This window comes from Boeremia exigua, assembly GCF_020726555.1.
Source record: "Boeremia exigua strain MPI-SDFR-AT-0100 chromosome Unknown C7974scaffold_1, whole genome shotgun sequence".
Taxonomy (NCBI): Eukaryota; Fungi; Ascomycota; class Dothideomycetes; order Pleosporales; family Didymellaceae; genus Boeremia; species Boeremia exigua.
The window spans coordinates 1,067,641-1,092,783 of record NW_025763518.1 but is presented as its reverse complement, the minus strand read 5'-3'; the positions used below and the strand labels follow the sequence as shown (position 1 = coordinate 1,092,783).

Sequence of the window (25,143 nt, the reverse complement as noted above, 5' to 3'; positions counted from 1 at the left end):
GCTTCCCGATTAGGCACGTATGGGAAAGGCGCCAGATCGCGATCGCGATCACGATGCGGCTGCGAGAGCCGGGGTGACCTGCGCTCCCGGCGCCCGAATCGTGCTGGCGCATGGGTTGTGCGATCTGTAGGGCGGCCGCTGGTACCCAAGTCTTGCACGCGTTAGTCCGGCACGGATGAAACGTCTGGGGGATGTGTGCTCACCGCATACGGAATCCAAACAGCGAAAACATAGCAACACAGACCAACACAACACAACTTTATAAGCACAAACGAAACCAAGATTATGACTATGTACAAGAAGTCCAAGAGACACGTGATCGTGTAGATTAAAAACGACATCCTCCACAGCAACAGCCCCCTTCCCTCCCTCCCCGCTCTCACACACCCATATACGTCCCGCTCACAATCCGCTTCACGCTCGGCACCCCCTTCCACGCCACGACTGGCGCCTCACTCTCTCGATTCTCCTCATCTGCAAACGGATCATCCTCCTTCTCCTCTGTCCCCGCAACACTAACCCCCAGCCCGGAGCCCAGAGCCAACGACTCAGCACCCGAGATCTCCCAGCGGGCCTCTGTATTCCCCGGCTTCGCGTCCGCGTCGGTGATGAAGCGGGCGCGGATACTCTGGGCCGGCGCGTCGCGCGCCAGCGTGACGTCGCCGAGCCGCCAGTAGATGAGGGCCTTGTCGCGTGAGAAGGTGCCTGCGGGTTTGGACTGGCACGCGGACGCGCGCGAGCCTGGCTCGAGGCGCACGATGAGCACGAGGTTGCGGATTGTGACGCTGGAGGCGCCGTGGAGGTCGAAGAGCGGATTGAGCGAGTAGTTGAGGATCGCAGAAATCTGCGACTGTTCTGCTTTCCACAGGGGGGTAAGGATGATAGGGGCTAGAGCGGCGGCGCTGGTATTCTCAATGTGGAGTTGGTAGTGGAAGGCGACAGAGGTCTTTGTGATCTTGGCCAGGTCGACGGTGTAGGCGCCGGGGTTGTCCTGGGCTTGTTCAATGAACGCAGGGTTTGGTGCGACTTTCTCAAGAACAGGGAAGTTCTCCAGACGGATGCGTTCGGTGCCGAATGGCCCGGCCGTTATGTCGGTGGGGTTGAAGGCGAGCGCCACTTGCCCAATGACCATGGCCTTGGTGACGTTGCCTTGCTCGAACCATGCACTAACGGTTTCTACGAGTGAAGCATTTAGCCCGGGCTCGTGCAGGTCCGGGTGCTTGACAGTGGAGCTAGCGGAGCTGCTCAATGATCGGCCCGATCGAATCGACTGGGTGTCTGATGCCGGTGCGGCATGTTCGTCAGAGAGCAAGGCTCTGTGGGGAAGCTTGGACACTGGCGAAGCGGGCTGTGGTGGGGGGATGATCGGAGGGAATACAGTAGGCGAGCTGGCGGTTGGCAACGAAGCACTCGACGGAGCCGAGCCGGTGGTAGGAAGTGCGGGTGGCGGAGATGACTCTCCTATGCTCTGCAAGTCTAGCACCGCAGGGTTAGGCACGAATATTGTGTTCCGAACATCGCGGCGTCCTCGAAGGGTGCTGTTGCGCTTAGGCTGTGCCGCTTGCTGCAATTTCATTAGACCGAAGTATCTCCAGAACTTGGATGTTGCTTACCGCACGCAGGGTGTTGACGACACTGGCCATGGCAGCGTCATTGTCCTCTCCCTCTTCTTGGATCGGTGCATTTCTGATGTCAAGTTTGAATTGGGGCGTGGAGCTGCCCTCGCCCTGGCTGCTACGTGGTGGTTAGCTCGTAGTTACAGTACAGATGCACGGATTTGCTTACAAGCCAGCCTCGCGCTCGGCTTCTGTGATTGCGTCAAGTGCTGATGGCGGTACAGAAAACCCCTCAGCGTCCTTCTCCGGCTCCGGCTTAGGTTCCGCTATTTGTGGAACGGCGAGAGGCTCCTCCAATTCGGGTATCGAGTCTTGCGTGGTTCCATTCACTGGAGCTGCTGCCGTCTCGTTTTCCTTGGGGGTTGCAGTGCCGAATCCGTTCGGCTCATCTACGTCTCTTGAAGGCGGTGGGTGGTCTGGCGTTGGCGCTCGTTCGGACTCCCGTCTCGATGATAAGCGCCTCAGCGGCGAGCGAGGTCGATCTGCTGACGAGGAAGGTGGAGGCAAATCTTTGTCCTTGTTTTTGTTCTTTCCAAATCCAAAGGCTGAGCCTAAGTTCGAGGACGACTTGTGTTCAGGCGAAACTGCGCGGCCGTATGGGTGAGCGCTTTGTCTCCGACGGCCAAGCACCGTACCAAAGCGCTTCAACGGGTTCGAGCTGTGCTTCTCGTCCTCTGTTCTTAGTCAGCAAATAAACCTGTAAGTTGGGACGAATCCATACTGGAACCGCTCTTCTGGCTTCGAGCGTCGTCTGCAGGGTTAGCTGCTGAAGGCACTGGAGGCGGGGCCAGATTTCTCGCCGGAGAGGCAGGCACAGGAGGGTTGCTCATCTTGCGGGTTGACTGTGGAATGTCTCCGCTCCGTAGTCTCAGGGACCAGGTCTGGATCTCGTCGGCTGTCTCAATTGTCAGGAGCACGTTGAGCGTGTCTTCCGCCGTGACCCTGCTCCGCTCGATCTGGTCGATCTCGTGTGTCTCAAACTGCGTCAGGGCGTCCCGCAGGTGGTTGAGGCGGCTCTCGTCGACGGCCTGCAGCTTCTCGTACACGAATGGCGCCTGCGAGTCCCACTGCAGCTCGGCGTTCTGCTCCTCCTGTGCGGCCTCGCCGACCTCAGAGGGTCTTGCCTTTGCGCCCTTGGCGCGCTGCTTCTCTGACTTCTTGCGCGCAGCGTCGAGCTCCTTGGCCATGGCGGTCAGGTTGCCCGACATGTTGCCCATGGCCTGCACATCGCGGTCGTTGGCGCAGAATTCGCGCAGGGGCCGCTCGACGTCGGACTCAATCTTGCGCGCGAGGTGCTCGTGGGAGGCGGCGACGGCGCCGGTTGCGCTCACGATCTTCTGCCAGGGCACGGAGAAAATGCTGGCGGCGTCAGTCAATGCGCGCGGCACACATGCAGTCGTGCGCATACCCCAGTTCCGATGCCTCGTCCGGCGGGTGGCGGTTCGCCAGCTTCCGCAGGCCCTGGACATACTGTTCTTCGACGCGACGCCGCTCCTGCGCATTGGTGAGCTCGGTGGCCTGATGCGAGTCTGGCGCGGCCACGCACCTGCAGCCAGTCGGCAATCTGCGTATTCAGTTGGCTCACGTGCCTCATGCGCCCATTGAGGACGTCGACGGCCTGCGCAGGCGAGAGCGCTTGCTACACGGCGTCAGTACGGAACGGGCGGCGGGAGTCGCGGCTGCTCACCAGAAGCGCCGGGTACTCTTTGCGCTGGAGCTCCATGGCGACTGCGGGGGTGGGCGCACAGTCACGGGCGGGCTAGCAGGTCTTCAATGGATGCGCCGCGGGAATCGCTCTGGCACACTCGGGGAAGGTGTCGTGAGAGCTCCCTCGACGGTACGTAATGAGGTTGGGGCGGCGCCGTAACGCGATGCGGCTAGCCCGCGGCATTGACGTAGTGCGTGGAAACAAATAATAAACGTGTTAGACCCCAGTGAGGATCCAGAGACACTGGCGGGGTCAAACCCAGCGAGTGACAGCTGCCGACGTGGATAGGGCCGCCACCAGGAAAATGGCACAGATGCGCTGGACCTGTCAGTCCAAGCCGGTGGACCCTGCTGCTTTGGGCCGCCGTTAGATGCTTCGGCAAGCAGCCTTCTTCACCTGACTGACCGCTCCTTTGTGGACCTGCAAACAAACAAACATCTTCACTCTACCTCCAGCCCAAATGGCTTCTCCGGACTGGCGAGCGAGCTTTGGCTTCGCGGACCGCATGCGCGCTGTTACCAAAATGCAAGTACCACCACACCCACGCACCGACCCCTGCACCCTGGTACATGCCTGGTACAGGGAGCACCTCGTCAGAAAATGCTTCCATCCGATATCGTAATCGCGATCCAGCGATTCAGAAAGCACCGCTGTTGTCCAAGTGACGACGTCTGCCAGCCTCATTATCTGCTATCTCGGCCTGCTCGGGCCATGCTCCACGGACAATGCTGCCTGACATGTATGGGTACCGCAGCTTGGTCAGAGGGTGGATCTTGTTTTGCTTGCAAACACGATATAAACTCTTTCGAGGATTCAGTGTGCTTCTCTGTTCACTTGTTTGCAATGCTGGCCTGCATCAAGCTAATATTCCGCAGAATCGACGCCTGCCATGCCTCAAATCCACTGCTTCCCGCAAGTGATGCGCACAGGGAAGCCATCGTAGCCGAGACTAGGATATACGACAAAGCCCGCTCTATCGTACGAGAACTGCACCGTTATTCGGTGGCTGGTTAGTGACAATCCTTTAGGACGAGTACGAAAGTTCAGTCGACGAGAAAGTTGCAAGTTACCCTCCACGGTTCCTCCAGTTTCCTACCCCAGAAGTATGTCTACACACTGCCCAACGTTCGGTACAGTGATCACTCACACATGCAAAGGACACGAAGTACGTTCCCACTCCCGGCGCAATCACAGTGGGCATGTATCAGAATGCTCTGTACTACCGGGAGGGTCTGTTCTCTGCCATCTACAAGGCTCCTGCTTTGAACGATGACGGCTACTTCCCGGAAGGCGCACCGTCGAGAGCCAATCTTGTTGCACTCAAGATCACCTCGCCATCGTTAATGGAGCCGCCGCACGACTCGAGACGCGAAGCCGAGATCCTCAGGAAAGCAGCGTGTCCCAATGTAATCCCCCTAATAGACACGTTCCGAGAGGATGGCAGTAGATTTGTTCTTGTTTTCCCGTTCATGCCATTCGATCTCGGCGTCGTGCTCCGGGAAGGCAAATTTGCAAAGCCCCAGATAAAGATCTGGCTGAAGGATATCTTCTCTGCTCTTGCCTTCATTCACGAACACGGGATCATCCACCGCGACATCAAGCCTTCGAACATACTACTAAAAAGTATCGACGGACCGGCCTACCTCGCAGACTTTGGCATTGCCTGGGCGCCAGACACAGCAAACTCCGAGGCAGCAGACGCAAAGATCACCGACGTAGGCACAACATGCTACAGACCCCCTGAACTGCTCTTCGGCAACAAGGCTTACAACTGCGCTCTCGATCTGTGGGCAGCAGGCTGTACCGTCGCCGAGATACTAGACCCCAGCCACGCGACTTTGTTTGATTCTGGCGAACTGGGAAGTGATCTGGCATTACTGCAGAGCATCTTCAAGAAGCTGGGCACGCCAACATTGACTCGATGGCCGGTATGTACAGCCTTCACAGAAGCGATTGTGCCAGCTAACAAGATACAGGAGGCAGAAAAATTCCCCGATTGGGGTAAGGTGCAGTTCCACGAATATCCTGAAGAGCATTGGGGTAAACTGCTACCGCGAGTCTCTGAAGAGGGGCAGGACCTCGTCTCAGAACTCGTCCGGTATGAGAGCGGTGCACGCATGACAGCCTTGAAGGTAAGCCTGTCTATACACTCCTAAAGGACCTCAACTCACCCGACCAGGTTCTCGAGCATCCATATTTTCACGACTAATTGAGGATGAGACTTTAATAATTTAGACAAGATTTACGCGCATATTAGACACAGATTACCCTTGGCAACAAAGCAAATAGACAAAAATTAAGCATAAACTGACATGTACCTTACTTGTGGAGATGACTGCGACAATGTCGTGCGACGAGGTCGTGTGCGATGTGGTCCCCTGTCCACTGGCCAGCGCCCGCTTTGACAGATGACACGCAGCGCATAGCAGATTTGTCAGTCAGCACAGGACCTCGTATACGCGATAACCCAGTAGATGCGTTCACAATTAGACTTCCCTCGAACCATGATTGACTGTAATGGTGTCGGCCATGCGTAACGGCCACTCTCGCCGCGTACAAGAGGTCCCATGTGGCAGCGGGTGATGGGCAAGGATGTCAGCGCTAGTTGATGCAGGGTTTCACCTTCCCGTAGGGCTGCACTGGGCTCTGGCTCCGTCATAGAGCGCGACAACAAAGCCACAACACCCCTGTCAGCAGCCGCCAAACATCCCTTCGCGGGTACAACAAAATCAGAACCGCCTGCATGTTCTTGCCATCCAGATAGCAGCTGTCCGGCGCCCACAGCCCTCCCCCCTCACCGCGTTCTGGCCTGTTACCCCTCCGAACGGGACCTACGCTCACCATGGCATTCTTATTCCGGAACAAGCAGAAGAGCAATGCCGAACTCACGCGATCGACCAAGGACCTCACTGTCCGCCTCAGCCAGGAAGACAAGCCGAATCCCAAGGTATGCATCCACGCACACTTGCGGCCCAACGTTGCTGACGATGCCAGCTGGAAGAGGAGCTTGCCCGGGACCTCCAGCAGATGAAACTGAGGCTCCAAGGCACGCCTGGTAATACTCCTGTTCTAACACGACTGTCGCCGAGCACTGCGTATGCTCGCTCGCAGAGTCAACGACGAATGCTGACAACAGCACAGACACCGAAGTCAATCCTGAACTCGTGTTCCAGCTGCTCTCGACTATCTTGAGTGAAGACCTACTCTACGTACTAGCAATGAACATACACAAACTCCCATTCGAATCTCGCAAAGATGCACAGGTCATCTTCTCGTCTGCCTTTCGCTACAAGCCTGCTGGTCAGACCGACCCTCAAGTGCTGCACCACATCGTACAATTCCGCCCAGACATCATAATAGCATTGTGCAGGGGCTACGACAGGCGTGAAAGTGCCATGCCATGTGGAGGAGTTCTGCGCGAGGCTCTTAAATACGATGCAATTGCTGCGTTGCTGCTGTACGATGAGGGCGAGGATGGGAAACAATTGGACCTCGCCAACGTCAACCCGGACATAGCCGCGTCCGGCAACGGCATATTTTGGAGGTTCTTCGACTGGATAGACAAGGGTGCATTTGAGCTTAGTGCGGATGCATTCAACACCTTCCGAGTAGCTACGCCCCCCAACTTTGAGTATTCAGAACTAACGAGAGCAGGAAATCCTCACGAAGCACAAGCCGCTTGTGGCCACATTTTTACAGACAAACTTTGAAATGTTCTTCTCCAAGTACAACAGCATGCTGATCTCGTCGGAGAGCTACGTAACCAAGCGACAATCTATCAAATTACTGGGCGAGATCCTACTCGATCGAGCGAACTACAGCGTGATGACGCAGTACGTGGATTCCGGCGAGCATCTCAAGATTGTCATGAAGCTGTTGCGGGACGACAGGCGGATGATCAACTACGAAGGGTTTCATGTGTTTAAGGTAGGTCTAACATCGGCGTGAACCACGAGAGCAGTGCTGACAGCGCAGGTGTTTGTTGCGAATCCCAACAAGTCCATGGCAGTACAGCGAATATTGATCAGTAACCGCGAGAAGCTGCTGCGTTTCCTGCCCAACTTTCTGGACGATCGCACAGAAGACGAGCAATTCATAGACGAAAAGAGCTTCTTGATACGGCAGATCGAGCAGCTCCCAGGTCAGCCGATCCCACCGCCTGGGGCAGCATAAGCGTGCTTTTGGAATATTTTCTTTGTTATTGCTGGTGAGCATGGAACGGAGTTAGGACGGTCTTGGATTCAGGCCTGAGCACAACAGTTGGCGTTGGCGTGACGCCGCATTTATTGATATGTTATCGCAATACAGGATGCATGGACTCATTTCTAGATGCGCAAAAGCGGTGTGAACCCTTGGTTTATTGTGAGACGTTCGAATAACATGTGGTATAGAGAGAAACGGCTTTCTTCATTATTGAGGAGCAGTGACGACACGTCAAGTCTGTGCACGTACCTCGGACCTTCACCAACCGCCGTCCACGCCCACTCCATGCGCCCACCTCGACCATGACATCGGCAGCAGACGACAGCACAACTCCTAGTTTTAGCTTCAAGCGCCGAAAGACGACACATACGAAGCGAGCACGCACCAACGACGCTGCGACACAACCCGGCGAACAAACTCACAATGCTGCACCACCGGCCGATGCGCCGGAGGATGCACAAGACGAGACGGAGTCAGTACCCAATCTGAAAGAGATTCTGCGCAATCGCAATCGAAAACGCCCCCGCGATCGTCCAAATGATGGCGCACGCAAGCCAGAGACATCGCAGACCGAGCTTGTGCAGGTGGACGCGCCGCGCGCAGACCAGTACACGAGTCGCTTTATCGCGCAGACTGGACAGGTGGTCGACAGCAGTGATGCACAGATGTGAGTGGGCCATGTCTGCCTGGCACGATTACCTCGACGCGGTGAAAACAGAGGCTAATCTCCCAGGAACACGTACGTAGAAGCCCGCATGGCTGAACAGAACTATCGCAAATACGGCTGGCCCATACCCGCACACTTACTATCAACTGTCGCCGCCATCGCGCCCGATCTCAAGCATACTTCCACCGGGTCTCCTGTGCAGGCCGAAGGCGTCCCAGCTACCCCAGCCGTTGATGACAATACCGATCGCAGCAGCAGACTTGCCGCGGGCCAGGGCAAGCTGGAAGAAGTCGTCCTCAGCTCTGACTCGACACGCACACACAAGGACTGGGCGCGCCTGGAGGGTCCGCCTCCAGCCCCCAAACAGCGCCTCGGCCGTGACGGAAAACCACTACGCAGTCGCAAGCGACGAACTAGCGATGCACTGCGCCGCGATGCCCTGGTTGACGCTGTGCTGCGCGAATCAAAGATTGAGTATTTCGAGTCTGCAACCGCGCAGCCGCGCTTCGCCGGCACCGAAGACGACATGCTCGAACAGTTTCGCTCTGACTACTTCGAGTCAATTGAAGAACGGCAGGCGCGCAAACCCGCCATGCCACCTTCGAAAGACCAGCCCAAAGGACCCAAATTGGGCGGGAGCCGGAGTGCGCGAGCAGCGATGCGGGAGCGGGAAGAAGCCGCCGCGAAGGGAAATGTCAAGAGGTAGAGTTTGTTATGTGCATTTTGCATGCTTGTTGTTGTTCTTGTGTTGTATGCGATATAAATGATGATGAGGTAAGCAGAATACTGATGTGTGGACAGTGAGACAAAAGTCAATGATGGAAGGCTCCTCAAGCGCGGGGAGTGGATGAACATGCAGGTCAAAGACAGGGCGTGGTATAGCAAGTGAGCAAAACGCATGTTCTGGACCGCGGTTATGAGTATCAGATGTGATTTGGCTGCGCTGGACACAAGTGATGCCAGAGCGATCCAAGCAGACATCCAAACGATGCCAAAATAACCATAGCACGCCCACGAGATATTAAATCAATCGGTCATTTAACACAGTCACCATCGCTCTAGACGTCGATGTGCTCCACCCAACGACGACGCGACTAAGACGGCGAGCTGCATGTACAAAGACCTTCTGTGGCGCTCACTTGGAACTCACGTGTGACAACGCCACGAACCGAACAAAGTCGATCTCTTGAGAAGGGGTTTGACTATTTTCGTAAAGCGCGAACAACACCCGTACTCCTTCCGTCTTTGTCCCCAATGCACCAGGTCACGGACAAAGGGCCTCGCGCGAGCACGTGCGAGGGAGCGCTGCGAGAATGTACTTCATCTCTATGCCGACTGATTTATCTTCGATGCCCTGGAACAATTCTTCCGCACACTCTTTCAACTCGGACAAGGGCCGCAGAACCCATCTCTGCACAACAAACCCTCAAACAACTTCAACCATCTCGACGCCTTTTCACACACTGCCCACCACTATGCCACCGTCTCTCTCCATCATCTCATCTCCCTTCAAACCCTCTCGTCTCTCAACACCTCCCTCGCCCTTCTCCCCCCGCAGCCCGCTCACCCCCTGCCCCCTCCCGAAAGACCTCTCGCACACACATACTCCTTCCACCGCATCACGCCCCACGCAACCTACCCCCGCTTCACCGCTGTACTGGCAATGGACATGCCACTCCTGCCGCCTCGCATACCCTCTCGGCGCAACGCGGCGCTGTCTCGAAGACGGCCACATGTTCTGCGCCGGGGAGACAATGGTGCGCAAGCGGCGCGGCGAGGGCGCAAGGAGCAAGATGGTACGGAAAAGGAGCAGGGCGTGTGGGAGTGCGTTTGACTATGCGGGATGGAAGGGTTGGGGGCGATGGCGTAGGAGGGCAAGTGTCAGCGGCAGCACCAGTATCAACAGTGGCATCAACACCAGCGCGGGTGCGGGTCTCACTCGCAGCGCCGGCATCGCAGGACCAGCGGCGCGCAAGAAGAACTGCTGGCAGACATGCGACTACCCCAGCAACTGCCGGTGGGGAACGAGCGTGGGTGTCGTCTCACCGCCGCCAACGCAGACGACATTCTGCAGCGACGTGTTGCCGCTCGAGACCTCGTCGCTGGGGAATTCGATGCTGAATACACCGACGTCGACACTGAACACCCCGACGCTGGCGACCCAGACCCTAAATCCACCGACACCAGCGCCGACGCTGGATCTACCGACGCTCACCCCAGACTCCCCGTCTTCAAACCCCACACGGCACTCCCCACAAACATCCCTCCCAATCCACACCCTCGCCGCCCGCGCCCGCCGCCGCAAGAGCCACGCACACGTGCACACCCCGCACGCTCTTCACGCGTGCGGCTCTCCAACCCCAACCACGCCCGCTTGGACAGCTGCAAGCGTAGATATCGAAATGCAAGATACCACTCCTGAGACCTTGGGTATCGCCCCGGCGCTCCTGGCGCTCGATTTGGCACTCGATAGGGCCCCGAGGGGCGTCATGTTTGCGTCGCTTGATATGCTTGCTAGTGCGACGGCGGGAGTAAGGGGGTAAGGGGCGGTTGTTGGGTGATGGGTGATCAGTCACGGCACTTGCAGTCTGGAGAAGCGTTGTTGTATTAGTAATGTGCCAGTGATCAGGGTCAAGGTAGTTGAGACAGACGAGCGTAGGAGTGAGAGCATCCGTTACTGGTGCATAGGATGGTTGATAGATGTACATTAGCTGGACTGATAGATATACACATGCAATAATGTAATATGCTCCGCACAGTATCTGGGAACATGCACTCTTCTTTCTTGTGTACCCGTCATTTGATCATTTGCACCCGTATTTATGTAAATAGTGGTTTGATATTAAAGCATTCAAGACCATCTACAAATCCAAATATGCTCAAACGCCATCGTATGCTTTGCGTTACCCAGCTCTATTTCTATTCGTAACAACCCTCGCTGGCCACGCCGCAGTCCCAACCACTCCACCGACATTCTACACCGCGTGCCATAGCAAGACCTTCTATAATACAGTACCCAAGTGAGGCGAGTGCGAAGCCGGTCAGAAGCTGGAAAAGATGGATTTGCAGAGTGTCGGACTGGAGTCTGGAAACCACAGGTCTGCAAGGAGCACCTGGGGGGAGGAGGTGTGCTGCAGTGAGCGTCGAAGCAGGCGACCTATCCCATAGTGTCCAGAAATAACCCCAAGCCGTAGCCAGAGAAAGAAAGTCGTTCGTGCGTCCTGCGATACCCAGACCCCAACAGGACTCTAAAGCACACACGCCCAGAAGAAAGCGAGGACAGTCGCAACCGGCAGCCCGATGGCCTGGATGCGGCCGCCCGCGCTCTTGGGGACAACGTTTGTAGCGACGCCGCCCATGTACCACGAGCCGATGTCGGTGAGCTTTCCGTCCTGGCTGAGCATAGCCGAGTTGGGACCAACGTTGGAGACATCGCTGCGGAACGCGCCGAAGTACGAGTAGTGCGTGAGGTTGCTGTTCAGATTAGCCTGTGCCGCTGCGGTCGTTAAGAAGAGTACTTACTCCCATCCGTCCATGGCGTTCTTGCTCATGTTGTAAAACTCCTGCGTCGCCTTGAGGTCCTGGTTAGGGAACCCGTACTCGGTGACCCAGACAGTCATGTTGGGGTATGTAGCCATGACTTGGCCGATGTGGCTGGCCATGCCCTCGAAGTTGCCGTACCAATGCACGGGGATGAAGTCGGGTGTGCACCCGCCATCGCACGCAGTGAACCAGTTCTGCAGCCACGCCCAACCGCTGGCGGCACCAGTGACGGCGGGAGCACCGAGCTTGACGCCGAGTTTCTTGAGCGGTTCGATCTCGGCCTTCCAGCGTGCGGCGGCCAGGTCAACGGGGAGGGACGATCCACCAGTTGAGTGAGGGCCGTCGGGCTCGTTAAAAGCAAGAACGTAGCTGATGTTTGCGCCGCCGTCGATTTGCCTCTTGACTGAGTCGTAGAAAGGTGTGCCAGTGTCACTGTCCGAGGCACCCCAGAGCATGGGCACGAATTGAAGATTCTTGTTGTTCTTGTAGGCGTCAGACGGCTCGGGCTTGTAGTTGTAGTACCATGTCAGGTCGCCGGTAGTCCAGATGTTGTCGTCGCTGGCGAACTTTTGGTTTTGAGACGGGACATAGACAAGGCCTCGTTTCGGTGAAGAAGACTGAGCAGTCGCGAGGGGTGCGAGAATCGCGAGGCCGGCAAGGGCAGAGAGGGTGGTCGAGTGCATGATCGCGGTATTGTGTAACCAGGGTGTTGCGATTAACGATAATTGTGCTGGTTATTATGCAAATGAACGCGAGCAAGGTAACGAGAGGACGCTGAGCAGTCGACACAGCAGGAGCAACAAGCACTTCGCACTCAGGGTCAACTTCAGGCAGGCGAGGAAACAGGAAGGTTCGAAAGAGCAAGAACTGAGACTGTGGGAAGACGCACAACCTTATCATCCAAAACGTACCAGGGTGCTCAGGTACGCCATTGCGCGCTACTCTGCAGAACCCTCGGCCAAGCGCGAAGCGAAGCCTGTCTGCAGTGGGTAGCGAGACAATTAGAGTAATCGATATCTGTAGACGGACGATAGTGTTTCTTAGGGAGACCCGAAATAGGAACCTCTAGATCGCCGCGGATCTCCCGCGCTCGCCGGCGTCTCGTTCCTGCAGAGTGCCATCCAGATCCGGTACAGCTCCGCTGCCAAAAGCGCCATGCCGCGCTTTCAGCCTCACCATGTGGAAATAAGCAGTACGGTGATTGTCGACCCAAGGGAGTGAGAGCTGTCAATTTTTTGCGTCGGGTTGTTCTGCAGGTTGGCAACGCTACTGCACTGCAGCGGCCGCTCTAGGTCTGCGATAATGAGAATCCATCTGCAGGTTGCTGCAGATAAGCACAGTATTGATTGCCCAGTAGCCGTATGCGTTATCGACAGCAGCTCCAGAAGGTCTTGCGTTTCTCGGCGAGTAAGTTCAGTGCTCGTGCAGCACACTCGAACGGTGCAAGTCCTTCTCAGTGAGGCCTGGGCAGATTCAGGGGTGCCTAGGCTAGCTCCCAACAGTTGCGTTCTTTGTGTAAGCTTGGCTAGCAAATCATTCTGAGCTGGTACTGGCTGCAACTATGACAAACCCTCTCAAGTGCTTACAGACAGTCTCGAATACTTGCAGCCACCTCAGGTGTGCACGTGATAACGTGACAACGTATTTGGGTATAATGCTATTGCTACCTCTACTTCTTCTTACATACAGAAAATACGCTCAACTACACTGCGCGCCCCAGGCCGCATCGTTAATTACAAATATGCTGTGGAATGTTCATGTCATGGGTCAAGTCACCTGGCAATGCGCTTTGTCCAGGGCCTGCCGACAGAACACTATGTGTGTTGGTATTTCGCCGCTCTAGATATCAAATATCGATTCCTCGATGCCACTCCATCTTGCAAACAAAGGAAATATGCAACCCCGGATTTACAACTTTTTGGGTATCATTCCTCCTCTAGTACGCGTATCCGCTTTGGTTCCCCTTTTGGGGCTGCCACGGTGCGTTGTTTGGCTGGGTGTAGCCAGTTTGTTGTCCAAATTCCAGGTCTGGCAATCGCGGCTGCGGGCTTGCAGAGCGGTTGTGGTCGTCGCTGTAGCTTGGTGCGTGACTCGGTGTCCTGCCGAATGTCGAAGCATCGGCAAGGAGATGGCCACGGTCTTCTTCGAATCTTCGGCCGCTGTTGTAAGCGGTGTTCTGGTCTGCGAGAGGTACCACGTCGTAGCCAGCAGCACGAGGCCCGAATGGTGAGGGCAGAGAGCTGCGCTTGTACTCTTGAGGATCCATGAGGAGTGAGTTACGAGCGTCAAGAGGGGTGAGGTTGTCGAGGTCACGAGCCTTCTCTGTATGGATGTTAGAATGAGCACGTACAAAGCTAATGTGGATGACTTACCAGCCTCCTTCCTCTTCTTACGGTGGGGGTTCTCCTTGAAGCAAATGATGATCGCGTTGACTGCAATCAAGATAGCCAGGACACCAGTCAGAATAGCCTGCACAACGACGAGAACCAGACCAGTGACGGTCTTTGTGGTTTGCGTCATGCCAAGCTCCTCGACGAAGACCAAGATGCACACAACGGAGAGCACACGGACGACCTGGATGGTGATGTTGATCCAGTTACCGGATTTGAGCGAGTATGGTCGCGCCCACAGAAGGACGGTAAGCAGAAGAGCTTCCACGATGAGCTGACCGGCAGCTTGGGCGAGACCGTGACCATCGGCACCAGCAATAACGCAACCGCGAGCGAAAGCATAGATGATGGCGGGGATGAAGATCCACCAGTAGCTCGTCTTATAGTTCTCGTAGAAGATGGAATATTTGCGCCAGACTTCCTTGTCGTCGTAAAGGGCAGAGTTGCTGCCTTCCATCTTCTTGAATTTGTTTGCAATGCTCCAGATCCTCCAGGTGAAGAAGGCCAGGACAGCAGTAAAGGCAGCCAGTGTGACACCAGCAAGTACCTTCGGACCCCATGAGTCTCCATTCTTGAACTGGTAGACACAGTAAAGGACCCAAATTCCATAGAGAAGCATGATCAAGTTGGTAATAGTCTTGGCAAGAGTCCACCAGTAACGCTTACGGAAACTGGTCAGACGCTTGGGGAAAGTTCCAAAAAGAGCCCAGGTCTCAAGGATGACCTTCAGAAGCAGGATACCGACAGTGATGGCGGCGATGACAATCGCAAACCAGAGAAGAACAGTCATGAAAGTGTTGCCGTTGGGGATCTTGTACTCCTCGACGTAGCCTTGGATGCCCTTGACCGCATGCATAATCTTGTTGTCCTCGCTGCCTTCGGTGGTGCCGTTGACGGTGGTCTCAAGTCCGTCACGGGTCCATAGGACAACGTCGCTGATTCCGTCAAAGCTGCGCTTTGTCAAGGTCATGTTCTGATCGACGTGCACGAGCGTGACGTTTGATAGAAACTTGACGCTGTTGGTGGTGAGATTGCCTCCTGTCTTCTCCCGAAAGTTGTCGATGGATGTTTGCATGCTGTCCCAGTAGACCAGACCTGTGCTGAAACCGAAGTTCTTCGACCAGCTTCGGTATACACCAGGAATATCAGCGCTCATCATACCGTTCGCGGCCATGCCCTGGAACCAAAAAACGACATCGCCAAAGGTGGGACTCGAGTGGGCGACACCAGCTTGGCCAGCACCGGCAAGCGCGGAAAGACCTCCGACAGCCAGAGCAGCACCGGCAATGCCGGCTGCGATGTAAGACACGCCTTGTGTCGACAGCGACTTGCCGTTACTGACTTGTGAAGTGATACATGCGAGTTCCGCGCCGCCATCCTTAGCAGTGAGCTGCATCGTTGCCTGGCTGTCGATGTCAGGGATGTTGAATGCGATAGCTGGAATCTGCTCGATGTATTTCTCTGGGATGCTCTGTTCTCCGGATGCACCGAAGGTGCCAGCAGGTACTGCCTGAAGTTAGCAAAGGCGCAAATTCTAGGTGTTAGGCAACCCACCGGGACACAGTTGATCCACCTTCATGTCTCCTTCACAGGGATCAAACGTGTTGCTGTACACTTCTCTTCCATACGCGTTCACCTTCAGGGTCGCCATGACCTTCTGCTCCTTGCCGTTGGTACCCGATACATCGAACTTGATCTTCTTCGTCGTTCGGTCAAACGAGATGTCGAGCTTGTTCACTTTGATGTCTGAGTCGCCATTCAGACAGGAACTGTAACCATTGGTTTGCAGAACGTCGTTGGCGAGAGCGCCCAGTGGCGCCGAAGCCAACAGTAGGAACGGCGCGAGCATGCTCGTGTATGAGCAGTGGAGCTTCATGTTTGCCAGCTTACGCCCGCAGGCGGTCGTCGTGAGAATAGTCCAGGGGCGAAAGGATCGCAGTCGGTCAAATATGCGTATGCGGCGATGAGTGGTGTATATGAAAAAGTCGTTTGCTAGGAAATACGAAAGCTGATTAAACGGGGTTCGGCCGTAGGTTCAACCTCTCTCGTGCCTGAAGAAGCTGGTGGAGAGGCGATAGTAATGATGCAACAGAAAGTAGGAAACCCCAGTAAGAGACCGGACGGTGCGGAGAAAATCGAACGTGAAACGAGAGACAACGACGAAGAAAAGCGCCGAGCAATAAGTGTGTGAGAAGCTGGAGACCGCTGGAGACGGGTTGGGGAGAAATGGCAGGTTTAGGGCCGTTGCTGAAACCTTGGCCGTGCGGTTGGGCAGGGGTAACTGGACCGCGCGTCCCGCTAGGATCAACAATGGCACAATCGTGCTTTATCGAAGGATGATCGAAGAGCGGCAGAGTTCGAGAACCGCTGAGATTTGCGATGGGAGGGTTGCGATTGTGAGTTTGCGCGACTGCGCGGGCTGAAGACACAGGGTCGTTATAACTCGAAGGGCTGCAACATGACACGCGCTGCGCTCGCGTGCTCGGCCACGATGAACCACTGGATGCCCACAAGCTGAAGAGTGCGACAGGAGGGAAGCCTATCAGAGGCGTCCCGTCCGCTCGAGACCGTGGTGGCTCAGTTAGCGACGGCGAGCACGTCCGCCAAGTCGCCCATCTCGTATCCACAAAGAGCTGTACTCTGACAAGCGGAGCGCTTGTTCAGCTGCAACTCCGCATTCTCGACACCGTACGTTGCTTCTTTGAGCCAGCAAGAGGTCCCCCGACCGCTGTCTGTTTACTCCCCGCAAGATGGTATTTGGTACTCGTTAAAGGAAGCCCAATGCAGCCCCTGGGTCACGCTGAACCCGGTGAGGTACATCTCCGCTTGTCGATGCTTCTTTGGTCGCATCTTGTGGCTGTGCGAAACGAAAATAGATCCTGGCCACCTAACAAGACATTTTCGTCAACGGACTGAGCGAAGCTTTATCTGTGGTGACGTGTGATGCGATGCAAGGCTCGAAATACAGCCTGTGATATGTCACAAGCAACGAACATTCCACAATGTCGTGGTTCGCGCACTTTGGTTGGCTGAGAGACACCGCTGCTGTGCTGCATCGATAGTTGCACCGCAGGATGGAAGCTTGGTATCTCGGAGTGCCAGTCAGTAGCAGCAGGTGACGGCTGCTAATTCTGGAGATAACCCGTCCGTCGTACGTTGTGCTGCATCTGTTGAGTGCTTCTAGCCTTCGCCTTGAGAGCCGGCTGCGACGGTTATTCTGCGACGCTTCGTGTATGCAGCTGTCGCAACCACAAGCTTTAGTCATCATCTGTGAAAGGCTTCACGAACTGTGGATAGCTTCGTTCACGTGCACTGGCAATGGCTTCCGATTCATGACCCACAATCGACCGAACCCCACCTCCGACCGAGCACCAAACGGTTGCTGTTCCACAAAGGAGTACCTAGGCAGAGTTTCTCTAGCTGTCTGATTTGGTGACATCGGGTATGCTAGGCTTACTTTGGTACGCTTACAGTACATAGGTGAAAAGAAGGCTGTGTGGCACTGAAACAAAGAACTTAGCGAGCGCTATCCAACAATATAGGTCTCAGCATGCAACACAAAGAAGAATTAGTATAGTTCTACTGTTGCTGCCATTCAGACGTCTCTGGTGCGGCTGAACAGGCAGAAAAACTCTCCTATTACATAGCCAAGCACTGTCCCTTACCGCCTCCTTGTACAGCCTAGCAGAATCGATATTCACCTGATTTACTTCAGCACACGTGAGCGACGCTGACTCCTGAAGTCAGCGAAGTACCCAAACCACTATCAATCTCGTACAATCGCCACTGCGCTCTAATCTAACCCTGGAGTCATTTGATTGATTTCATCTCTCCACGGCCCACCTTTACACAAAAGGAGGGATCCGTTACCGAATCACCGACTTCCTGCGGGTCTTGTGGGTATTGGAGGACGTCTGGCTCATTGCAGATGTCGTCAACGGCTTTTTATGGATGAGGCTCAAGCTGTGAGAGCACGCTTGCCTCGGAGCATGTAGCAGCGTTCCTAACATGTGTCGGCTCAGGCCCCTCAGACGACTTTGGTGATGAAGGGAAATTGCCCGCGACTCAGTCTGTGGTCGAAGGATGCAGTCGCTTGCAGCACGAACCGTAAGCGGCCGAGCGAGGCTGCTTCTGGCGGAGACTGGCAGACACTCCCCTACATCCGCGATCAACAGTTGAGTAAAGCTGCCTAATCGGGAAGTTTCGATCTTCATTGCAAAACTCGCGATGCGCCTGAAGGATGAGCCAGCGCCTTCCTAGCGAAAGTTAACACGCTGTACCCTACCTCTGTCATCCACGCCTTGACAGAACTTGCCCCATCTAGCAGGTTGATCTCGCTTGTCGAGCAGAAGCACCTGCAAAGTCGCGGAGATGAAGCAGAAAGTAATGGCAGAGGCCAGTTATTGGTGTGTGAACACCAATGCCTGTTCGTTTGGAGGAAGGAGGTCAGCTCCACACCACGAAAGAGACAACCATGTGAGCGAAAGAGGTCAGCTTAGTTCACGATGGTGTACATTCCGAATTCTAGGATGATATTCTCACAAGAGGCCAACCTCGCCTTCTAACATTACTGTACAGTCTACCAGATACACGATACTCTCCACCTAGCTTCACATTAATCAGAACCGGCTGATATCACGACCAAACACCCAATTGACAGCCCTGCTGTTGTTAGTAGATGTTTCTGTATCTTCGTCGTTGGATCACTTACCAGTAGACCGGTACCAGGATCTTGTTTCTCCAGCTGACTGTCCTTGTCAGGTATGCACCACGCCAGATCGCCCAAGCAATATAGCCTTGTAGTCTCCCCCACTTGCCACCTTGGAACAAAGCGTCCCAGTTGCCTATGTATGCGAGAGTTCCTAGATCACGGAACTTGAAGCCAGCTTTGTCCAGATCCTGTTTATTGAGTCGCTTGGCTAACCAGATACCTTTCTGCGAAGCGACCTGCGCTGTAGCAGGATACGTTGTCCCTTCGATGATGCCGCAGTCCCCGAGAACATAGACATCGTCGACGACAGCTGCGACATGCTTGTCGTTCTTGCCTTGGGGTACAACCTTCAAACGCAGACGGTCGTCGGTAATGATCGATCCAGACCTCTCGTCCTTCTTGACCTTCCATGCTACGTCTTTGGCGAAACTGGGATCCCCTGCTGATTCGACGAGTCGCAGATTGTCTGGTACTGCACGAACGTTGCTGAGAGCCTGATGCACAAAAGGATTCTGCATCAAGCCAGTGCTCCACACGCACATGCCTACACCAAGCTCCCCTTCCTCCTTGATCTTAAGCGTGAACAAGTTATATTCGTCCTCGTCAAGGTTACTTCGCTCAAACGGAGAGCCTCGGCTCAGCTCTTCGACATGATGCTTGGTCTTGATGTCAATGCCCTCGCGCTTGAACTTGTCCATCGCGTAGTTGGCCAGCTTCTCATCGAACATGGGCAAGACCTTCTCTGCCACATCGTAGACGGTGATCTTGTGGTATTTGATCAATTCCGGGTAGATTCTGGCCAAATCCTCGTTGACAAGATCGTGCAGTTCGGCACTGAACTCAATTCCAGTGGGACCACCTCCGACAACTGCGAAGCTCAACAACTGTTTCTTCATCTCCTCCGGGGTGGTTGGTAGTGCTGCAGCCTCGAAACACGCAAGCAATCGGTTTCGAATCTTACGCGCATCGCCCACGTCTTTGAGGAAGAAGGCGTGCTCTTTGACACCCGGAGTGCCAAAAGTCTGACTGTAGCAGCCAACCGTAACGACGAGCTTGTCGTATGTGAGGTCAAACGTCTTGCCTTTCTCCACATCTGATTGTTTCTCCAGCGCCCTCTCCTCTTGACTCTCACCTTCATGGCGATCTTTGGTCAATGCTAAACCCTGGGTCGGATCGTCCACTGCCTGCTCAACTGTAAGGGTCTTATTCTTGAAGTCGACATCGTCTGCCCATCCCTGGACGAAATCGACCTTGGTGCGCCGGCTCCTGACTGGTTCAAGCGCAGTTCGAAACTCCAGTGTTCCGACAGCTGTCGAGGCGAGAAGTGGGGTGAATGCAAAGTAGGATCTTGGTGATACTACCACAGTTTGGTATTTCTTCGCATCAAGCTGTCTTGCAACGGTGAAGCCGGCCCATCCGCTCCCAAGAATGACGACACGCTCTCGATCTACGGCGCTCTATCAGATGAGTATGGAAGTCTGCGCAAAGTTACATACTGTCTCGTCCAGAATCTAGCTGGTTTATGGTTATACATCGCTGCTGCTGTGAAGTATATGTGGTGGTCAAGGCACCAAGCTGCGGACGCGTTATTGCTTGCAACAGCTGTCGTTTCGCAATCAGCGGAAGTCTTGTGCAACTCGCATTCTTGACGATGATTTGCCGAATGTTCGATGGCAGTTGATGTATGCGCGATAGCTGAGCTGTTGAAGGCATGCTAGCCGGTCAGAGCGAAGAAGGCAATGGAATTGCGGTGACAAATTTGGATCAAGTTACGATGCTTCAATTGAGGATCAATGTTTATTTGAGCTGCGTCTGCTTATGGGTAACTTTTTCTGACCCTGGTCGGGTGCGAGCGGAAGTAACAATGACGCATGTCGGCGTTGTCGGACAGCATCCGGCGCTGTTGGCGCCTCGGCACTGGTAAGGCTCTTGCTCCAACACGCACTATAATGCACAAAGATTGTGTAGTAATATTTGAGGTTGTGCAAATGTACGACTGTACTTTGAGAACAACGATAGCAGCGAATCGCCTTGGTATGTACTGACAAAAGGTGGAAATTGTACAGTCTACATTGCGTCAAAATCATCTACGAACTGCCACCCAACCTTGTGGTTTACATCTAGAAATAGCTTTGTAGGACTAGAGTCGACTACAATCACGCAAATTAACGCTCTCGCATCTTACAAAAGGGTATCTCCAAGGGCACAGCGAATGATAGAGTTACCCGCACGAATCGTGTCGCTTGCGCCTACCTCATCCAGGCTGGGGTTGACCTCGACGAGATCGAGCGCGATCAGAGAACCGGTCTCTGCCACACATTCCGCAATGAAGTCTCCTTCACGCAGCGTCAGGCCACCTCGAACAGCGGTGCCGGTGCTGGGTGCCCACATTGGGTCGAGTGCATCGATGTCGAAGGACAAGTGAATGGGAGTATCGCTGCCAATCCAGGCCAACGCCATATCCATGACCTTGCCGATACCGTGCCTGTAAATTGTTAGAATCTGCATGCAATGAACAGTTTTGCAGCCGTGACTCACCTGTCAACGTCGTGCATCGAGAATGCCTTGATGCCGTGCTCTCTCAGAATCTTCTTCTCGCCACGATCGATGTCACGGAGACCGATGTAGACGAGCTTTTTGGTACTGAGCATGTGCTCTGGCTTCAACCACCCAAAGCAGTCTTCACGGTCCTCCTTGGCGAGACCTGTGAGGAAGGCAACGGGCATGCCGTGGATGTTGCCGCTGTCAGATGTCTCAGGAGTGTTGATGTCAGCGTGGGCGTCGACCCAGATGACTGCAATCTCTCGCCCCAGCCTCTCGCGCACAGCCTTTGCTGTTCCAGAAACAGTGCCCATGGCAATAGAGTGGTCACCACCGAGCGTCAGAACGAGCTTGCCATCTTTTGCGTAGTTGTAAACTTGGTCGCTGACTTCTTTTGTGACAGCGCTGACAAACTTCGGTCGCTTCATGCCGCGGTAGTCAGGGTCGTCGGCTGGCAACATCTCGGCGTAGTTGTGTACTTGTCCATCGAAAGTCACTTTGAGGTCCAAGTCTCCTTCCAATTCGGTAATCAGGCCAGCTTCAATAAGTGCCATGGGTGCAGCATCGACACCAGCTTTTGGCTACACAACATGTTAGTTGTTAGATTGCCACACACTCGTTCAGGAGACTTGCCTGGCCACCGCTGAAACCGACTGCAACTACGCCAACATCCTGACGGCTGGGGAGGAACTTCGGTTGAATGCTTGGTGAGGCGGACATTGTGTGCTTTACCAGTGTTAGCAGTCGGGTCACGTGCTAGTCGTTCAACAAAGGCGAGCTGGGGCACGGAGGGAAGCGTGCCAAAAGCTGAGGCTGCCAATAGGGTCGAGTTGAGTGGCTTACAGGACGACTGAGGAAAATTTTGGTGTGCCAAAGTGTTATGGATCACAGTGTAGAGGTACAAGCTGAAAGCGGATTGATGTACAGGTGATGTGAACAGACAACGAAAATGAACACAGAGATTTGGGAATGCTGTCGGAAGGAGGCCAGCTGGCGGTATTTATCATATTCGCTCTTGCCGCGCTTCTTACGTTATTGACTTCACCGATTTTTCTCATCTCGAGTGCAACTGCTTTTAAGGTCAACGAACCGCTTGTTTTATCACTTAGGAGAACAGAGGGCGCGCTTTTATCTAGGAACCCCCACTAGGCATTCCAGGTCCGGCGCGATGTCGGAAAGGGCAGCTGCTTGATGGAAAGCGGTTTCATCGTTGATGGCACTGCTTCAGGTGCATCAGATGCAAGCACAACACAAGATATCGCAGCAACAGCGTGGAGTTGCACAGGAATGTTGTTGTTCCCCGCAACATTCAACATTAGGCTGCTCCTTCCTCTGTCTGGAGCGCCATTTGCGTGATTGGCCGACATGCGGCCAACTGCGGCCAGATCGTTATCGCTGCTCGGCTGCACCAATCGCTTTGTCTCGGCATTACCCTCATTCAGCCGCGTCTACCTTACCCAACACGAAACCACGAGATCACGAGGTGGAGCCGGAGGTAAGCCTCCCGTCACACGGGCAGCAACCGGGAGATACATCAATGGATGTTTATGTGACCGGACAGATAGGCATCTAGGACCTGTCAGCTGACGCAAGTATTCAGAGATTGAGTTAGGCCGCCCGAAAACGTCCTCCAACCCAAGCGAATTGAGAAGATTACTACACATATCTAAGGCCCATCCGGTTATTCTGAGACGATATTGTTTTGCAGCTCGTGGCCTCCTGACACAATAATAGGAGCTGATGACGCCGGCAATCCGATTCGTAGCTGGCAAAGCAGCTAAAGGCCGCTTTGCAACCGGTTCCATTCAGCTCCTTTGCCACGTCAAACCAGGAGCCAGTGCGAATAGAGAAGGAATTACCGCCGTTGCAGACGACATCATTGATATCTGCGTTGCGGCACAGGCAAGAGAAGGAGAAGCAAATGCAGCAGTCAGGACCATCCTCGCAAAGACACTGAAGGTACCGAAGTCTGATGTTGAGATCGCGAAAGGAATGAAGAGTCGAGACAAGACCGTCTCAGTTCAGATAGGACCAGACATCACACCAGCTGAAGAGGTTGAACGTATGAGAACCTTGCTATTAAGCAGCGCGGCTCAGTAAATGTTGCAGTGTGTACGTCTAGAGCACAGACCCATTATCTCGTTCCACCGATTACATTATTCATTAAATCTCGATCACGAAAGTTCGTAGCCTGGAGGCTCCAGGACATCTAGTACTGCCACGCACCAGGCTCGTCCACCGAGGCTACAAGGGTATCAGCAACTGCATACACGAGAAAATGGGCTCATAACTTACAGGTAAGAGCACTGAAGCCAAGGCATTCAGAGCTGGCCTCGAAGTCCTGGGTTTGGCCATAGACCTGGTAGCCCTGGTCGGCTGCACCAACAGGGCAAGCAACGAAACCAGTCTCGAAGTTAAGGTAGCCGAAGCTGTTTCCGTTTGAGGGAGCATCTTTGCTGAACTGATCGACAATTGCGCCAGCAGGGATAGCGGCCGAGTGAGCTTGCGTGTAGCTCAGTGCGCCGTCGGCAGCGACGTAGACCTGCTGGCCACCCGGAACAACAACACCGAGAGAGAGTGTCTTGTCGCCGCCAGCGAAGACAGTGCTGTTGCCAGGAGGGCAGGCGTCACCGACAACCTCGGGGCAGTAGCTGGAGGGAGGACCGCCCCCGAGGTAGAACTTTCCACCACGAGCCGTCAAGGGCTGGAGGTGGATAGGTGAAGCACTGCGGGCTGAGATGACGCCGAAGTAGCCTGGACCGGGCTCAGGAGTAGGGGTTGGGCTAGGAGGAGTCGCGTAGCCTGTGGAGGTCACCTTGGGAGGAGGAGCATAGCACTCTCCGGCGAGAGCACCAGCGACAAGACCTGCGAAAGCGAGTGTGTACTTCATTGTGGAGAATGTAGCGATTGAATCAGATGGAATGAATAGATGGAAGCTGGTACAATGGGACTACAGTGCAAGGCGGCCTCTTTATACCTTCGAGAGGGGTATCACAGTAGTGCACTGCATCTGCACTTCTTCACGCCGTTACCCCACTCCACTATATTGGGCCGCTGCATCATCAATTGAGTAAACTCGACCAGCCTTGAGTACCTTGCACTAGCGGCATGTTCGTATGGAGCGGTTCTGCGGAGCGTTGCATTGTGTCGTTCCACACGCAGCTAAATCACATACACGATGCTGATCGCCTCGTGTTCAAGTGCCATGGGTGCCGGATCGCCATTGGCTAATGATGTGTGTGGCACCAGGATACTCGGCTCGGGTGTCATTAGCCTTAAGCGATGCGCATCATCTGTATGTTTTTACGAGGTTTCGATAGTCACTGATAGACCAGCGTGGAGGTCTTCGGGGTGGTTAGCACCAGCAAACAGGCTATCGTGATACTGGATTGTGTCTACGTTCTATGCTGATGGCACAGACCCGTATCGAGTAGCAAATGTGAGCGCCACCGACGTACGGAGCAAAAGAGCGCGGAGTTCAAAGTGAGGTTGGAGCCCCGCTGTGCACGCCGCAACCGCAAGCTTAGCTCTTCCCCAGATCGTCCTTTCCAAAAATAGCAATGGTGTTCCTCGCGCTCACTGGGTGTATACCCATAGCAACATGAGTGGTTCCGCTCGCAAATATCGGTCCCTTGGCTCGTGCACATTACAGTACGGTGAGGGTGACATCCACGCATATGGCTGATCAATATAGCGTGCACTGCAACGGTGCAGTGGCGTGGTCAGCGGAGGATGCGGCTCTCACGACGCTTATGGCGCTTTAC

At 54.6% G+C, this 25,143-nt stretch overlaps 10 protein-coding genes across 10 annotated transcripts; 4 read left to right on the top strand and 6 right to left on the bottom strand.

Annotated features, from left to right (window-relative positions):
• Positions 1–254: 254 nt before the first annotated feature.
• Positions 255–3,571, bottom strand: C7974DRAFT_382419 (Muniscin C-terminal mu homology domain-containing protein). Its single transcript, XM_046140673.1, has 7 exons — positions 3,304–3,571; positions 3,163–3,255; positions 3,025–3,110; positions 2,338–2,975; positions 1,786–2,290; positions 1,614–1,734; positions 255–1,564 (listed from the first exon to the last, which is right to left on the bottom strand). Exons 1-7 carry the CDS (start codon positions 3,337–3,339, stop codon positions 380–382), a joined length of 2,664 nt encoding a protein of 887 aa, XP_046002621.1. The 5' UTR covers positions 3,340–3,571; the 3' UTR covers positions 255–379.
• Positions 3,572–4,667: 1,096 nt separating this feature from the next.
• On the top strand, positions 4,668–7,497 carry C7974DRAFT_429862 (Mo25-like-domain-containing protein; the record flags this gene model as incomplete). Its single annotated transcript, XM_046144666.1, has 6 exons — positions 4,668–5,252; positions 5,301–5,422; positions 6,109–6,271; positions 6,414–6,932; positions 7,024–7,251; positions 7,300–7,497. The coding sequence occupies 6 exons, from the start codon at positions 4,668–4,670 to the stop codon at positions 7,495–7,497; spliced, it is 1,815 nt and encodes a 604-aa protein (XP_046002620.1).
• A 140-nt stretch (positions 7,498–7,637) lies between these two features.
• Positions 7,638–9,204, top strand: C7974DRAFT_8370 (uncharacterized protein). The gene is made up of 3 exons (XM_046147351.1): positions 7,638–7,663; positions 7,716–8,194; positions 8,261–9,204. The coding sequence occupies exons 2-3, from the start codon at positions 7,830–7,832 to the stop codon at positions 8,898–8,900; spliced, it is 1,005 nt and encodes a 334-aa protein (XP_046002619.1). The 5' UTR covers positions 7,638–7,663; positions 7,716–7,829; the 3' UTR covers positions 8,901–9,204.
• C7974DRAFT_8341 (uncharacterized protein) lies at positions 9,204–10,951 on the top strand. The gene has a single exon (XM_046147346.1). It carries the CDS (start codon positions 9,508–9,510, stop codon positions 10,735–10,737), a length of 1,230 nt encoding a protein of 409 aa, XP_046002618.1. The 5' UTR covers positions 9,204–9,507; the 3' UTR covers positions 10,738–10,951.
• Positions 10,952–11,514: 563 nt separating this feature from the next.
• Positions 11,515–12,396, bottom strand: C7974DRAFT_291040 (uncharacterized protein; the record flags this gene model as incomplete). Its single annotated transcript, XM_046137649.1, has 2 exons — positions 11,515–11,668; positions 11,717–12,396. Coding segments are annotated over 2 exons (834 nt in total), but the record flags the coding sequence as incomplete, so codon positions are not given.
• Positions 12,397–13,673: 1,277 nt separating this feature from the next.
• C7974DRAFT_407577 (uncharacterized protein) lies at positions 13,674–16,003 on the bottom strand (the record flags this gene model as incomplete). The annotated part of the gene is made up of 3 exons (XM_046143249.1): positions 13,674–14,059; positions 14,110–15,633; positions 15,682–16,003. 3 exons carry the CDS (start codon positions 16,001–16,003, stop codon positions 13,674–13,676), a joined length of 2,232 nt encoding a protein of 743 aa, XP_046002616.1.
• Positions 16,004–18,543: 2,540 nt separating this feature from the next.
• Positions 18,544–20,687, bottom strand: C7974DRAFT_8251 (pyridine nucleotide-disulfide oxidoreductase-domain-containing protein). The gene is made up of 3 exons (XM_046147337.1): positions 20,335–20,687; positions 18,839–20,285; positions 18,544–18,789 (listed from the first exon to the last, which is right to left on the bottom strand). Exons 1-3 carry the CDS (start codon positions 20,549–20,551, stop codon positions 18,747–18,749), a joined length of 1,707 nt encoding a protein of 568 aa, XP_046002615.1. The 5' UTR covers positions 20,552–20,687; the 3' UTR covers positions 18,544–18,746.
• A 113-nt stretch (positions 20,688–20,800) lies between these two features.
• Positions 20,801–22,178, bottom strand: C7974DRAFT_8248 (uncharacterized protein). The gene is made up of 3 exons (XM_046147336.1): positions 22,013–22,178; positions 21,377–21,960; positions 20,801–21,323 (listed from the first exon to the last, which is right to left on the bottom strand). The coding sequence occupies exons 1-3, from the start codon at positions 22,097–22,099 to the stop codon at positions 21,020–21,022; spliced, it is 975 nt and encodes a 324-aa protein (XP_046002614.1). The 5' UTR covers positions 22,100–22,178; the 3' UTR covers positions 20,801–21,019.
• Positions 22,179–22,837: 659 nt separating this feature from the next.
• Positions 22,838–23,571, top strand: C7974DRAFT_8216 (uncharacterized protein). Its single transcript, XM_046147331.1, has 2 exons — positions 22,838–22,986; positions 23,114–23,571. Exon 2 carries the CDS (start codon positions 23,120–23,122, stop codon positions 23,477–23,479), a length of 360 nt encoding a protein of 119 aa, XP_046002613.1. The 5' UTR covers positions 22,838–22,986; positions 23,114–23,119; the 3' UTR covers positions 23,480–23,571.
• C7974DRAFT_8175 (uncharacterized protein) lies at positions 23,534–24,413 on the bottom strand. Its single transcript, XM_046147325.1, has 2 exons — positions 23,675–24,413; positions 23,534–23,623 (listed from the first exon to the last, which is right to left on the bottom strand). Exons 1-2 carry the CDS (start codon positions 24,267–24,269, stop codon positions 23,589–23,591), a joined length of 630 nt encoding a protein of 209 aa, XP_046002612.1. The 5' UTR covers positions 24,270–24,413; the 3' UTR covers positions 23,534–23,588.
• Between the last annotated feature and the right edge of the window lie 730 nt (positions 24,414–25,143).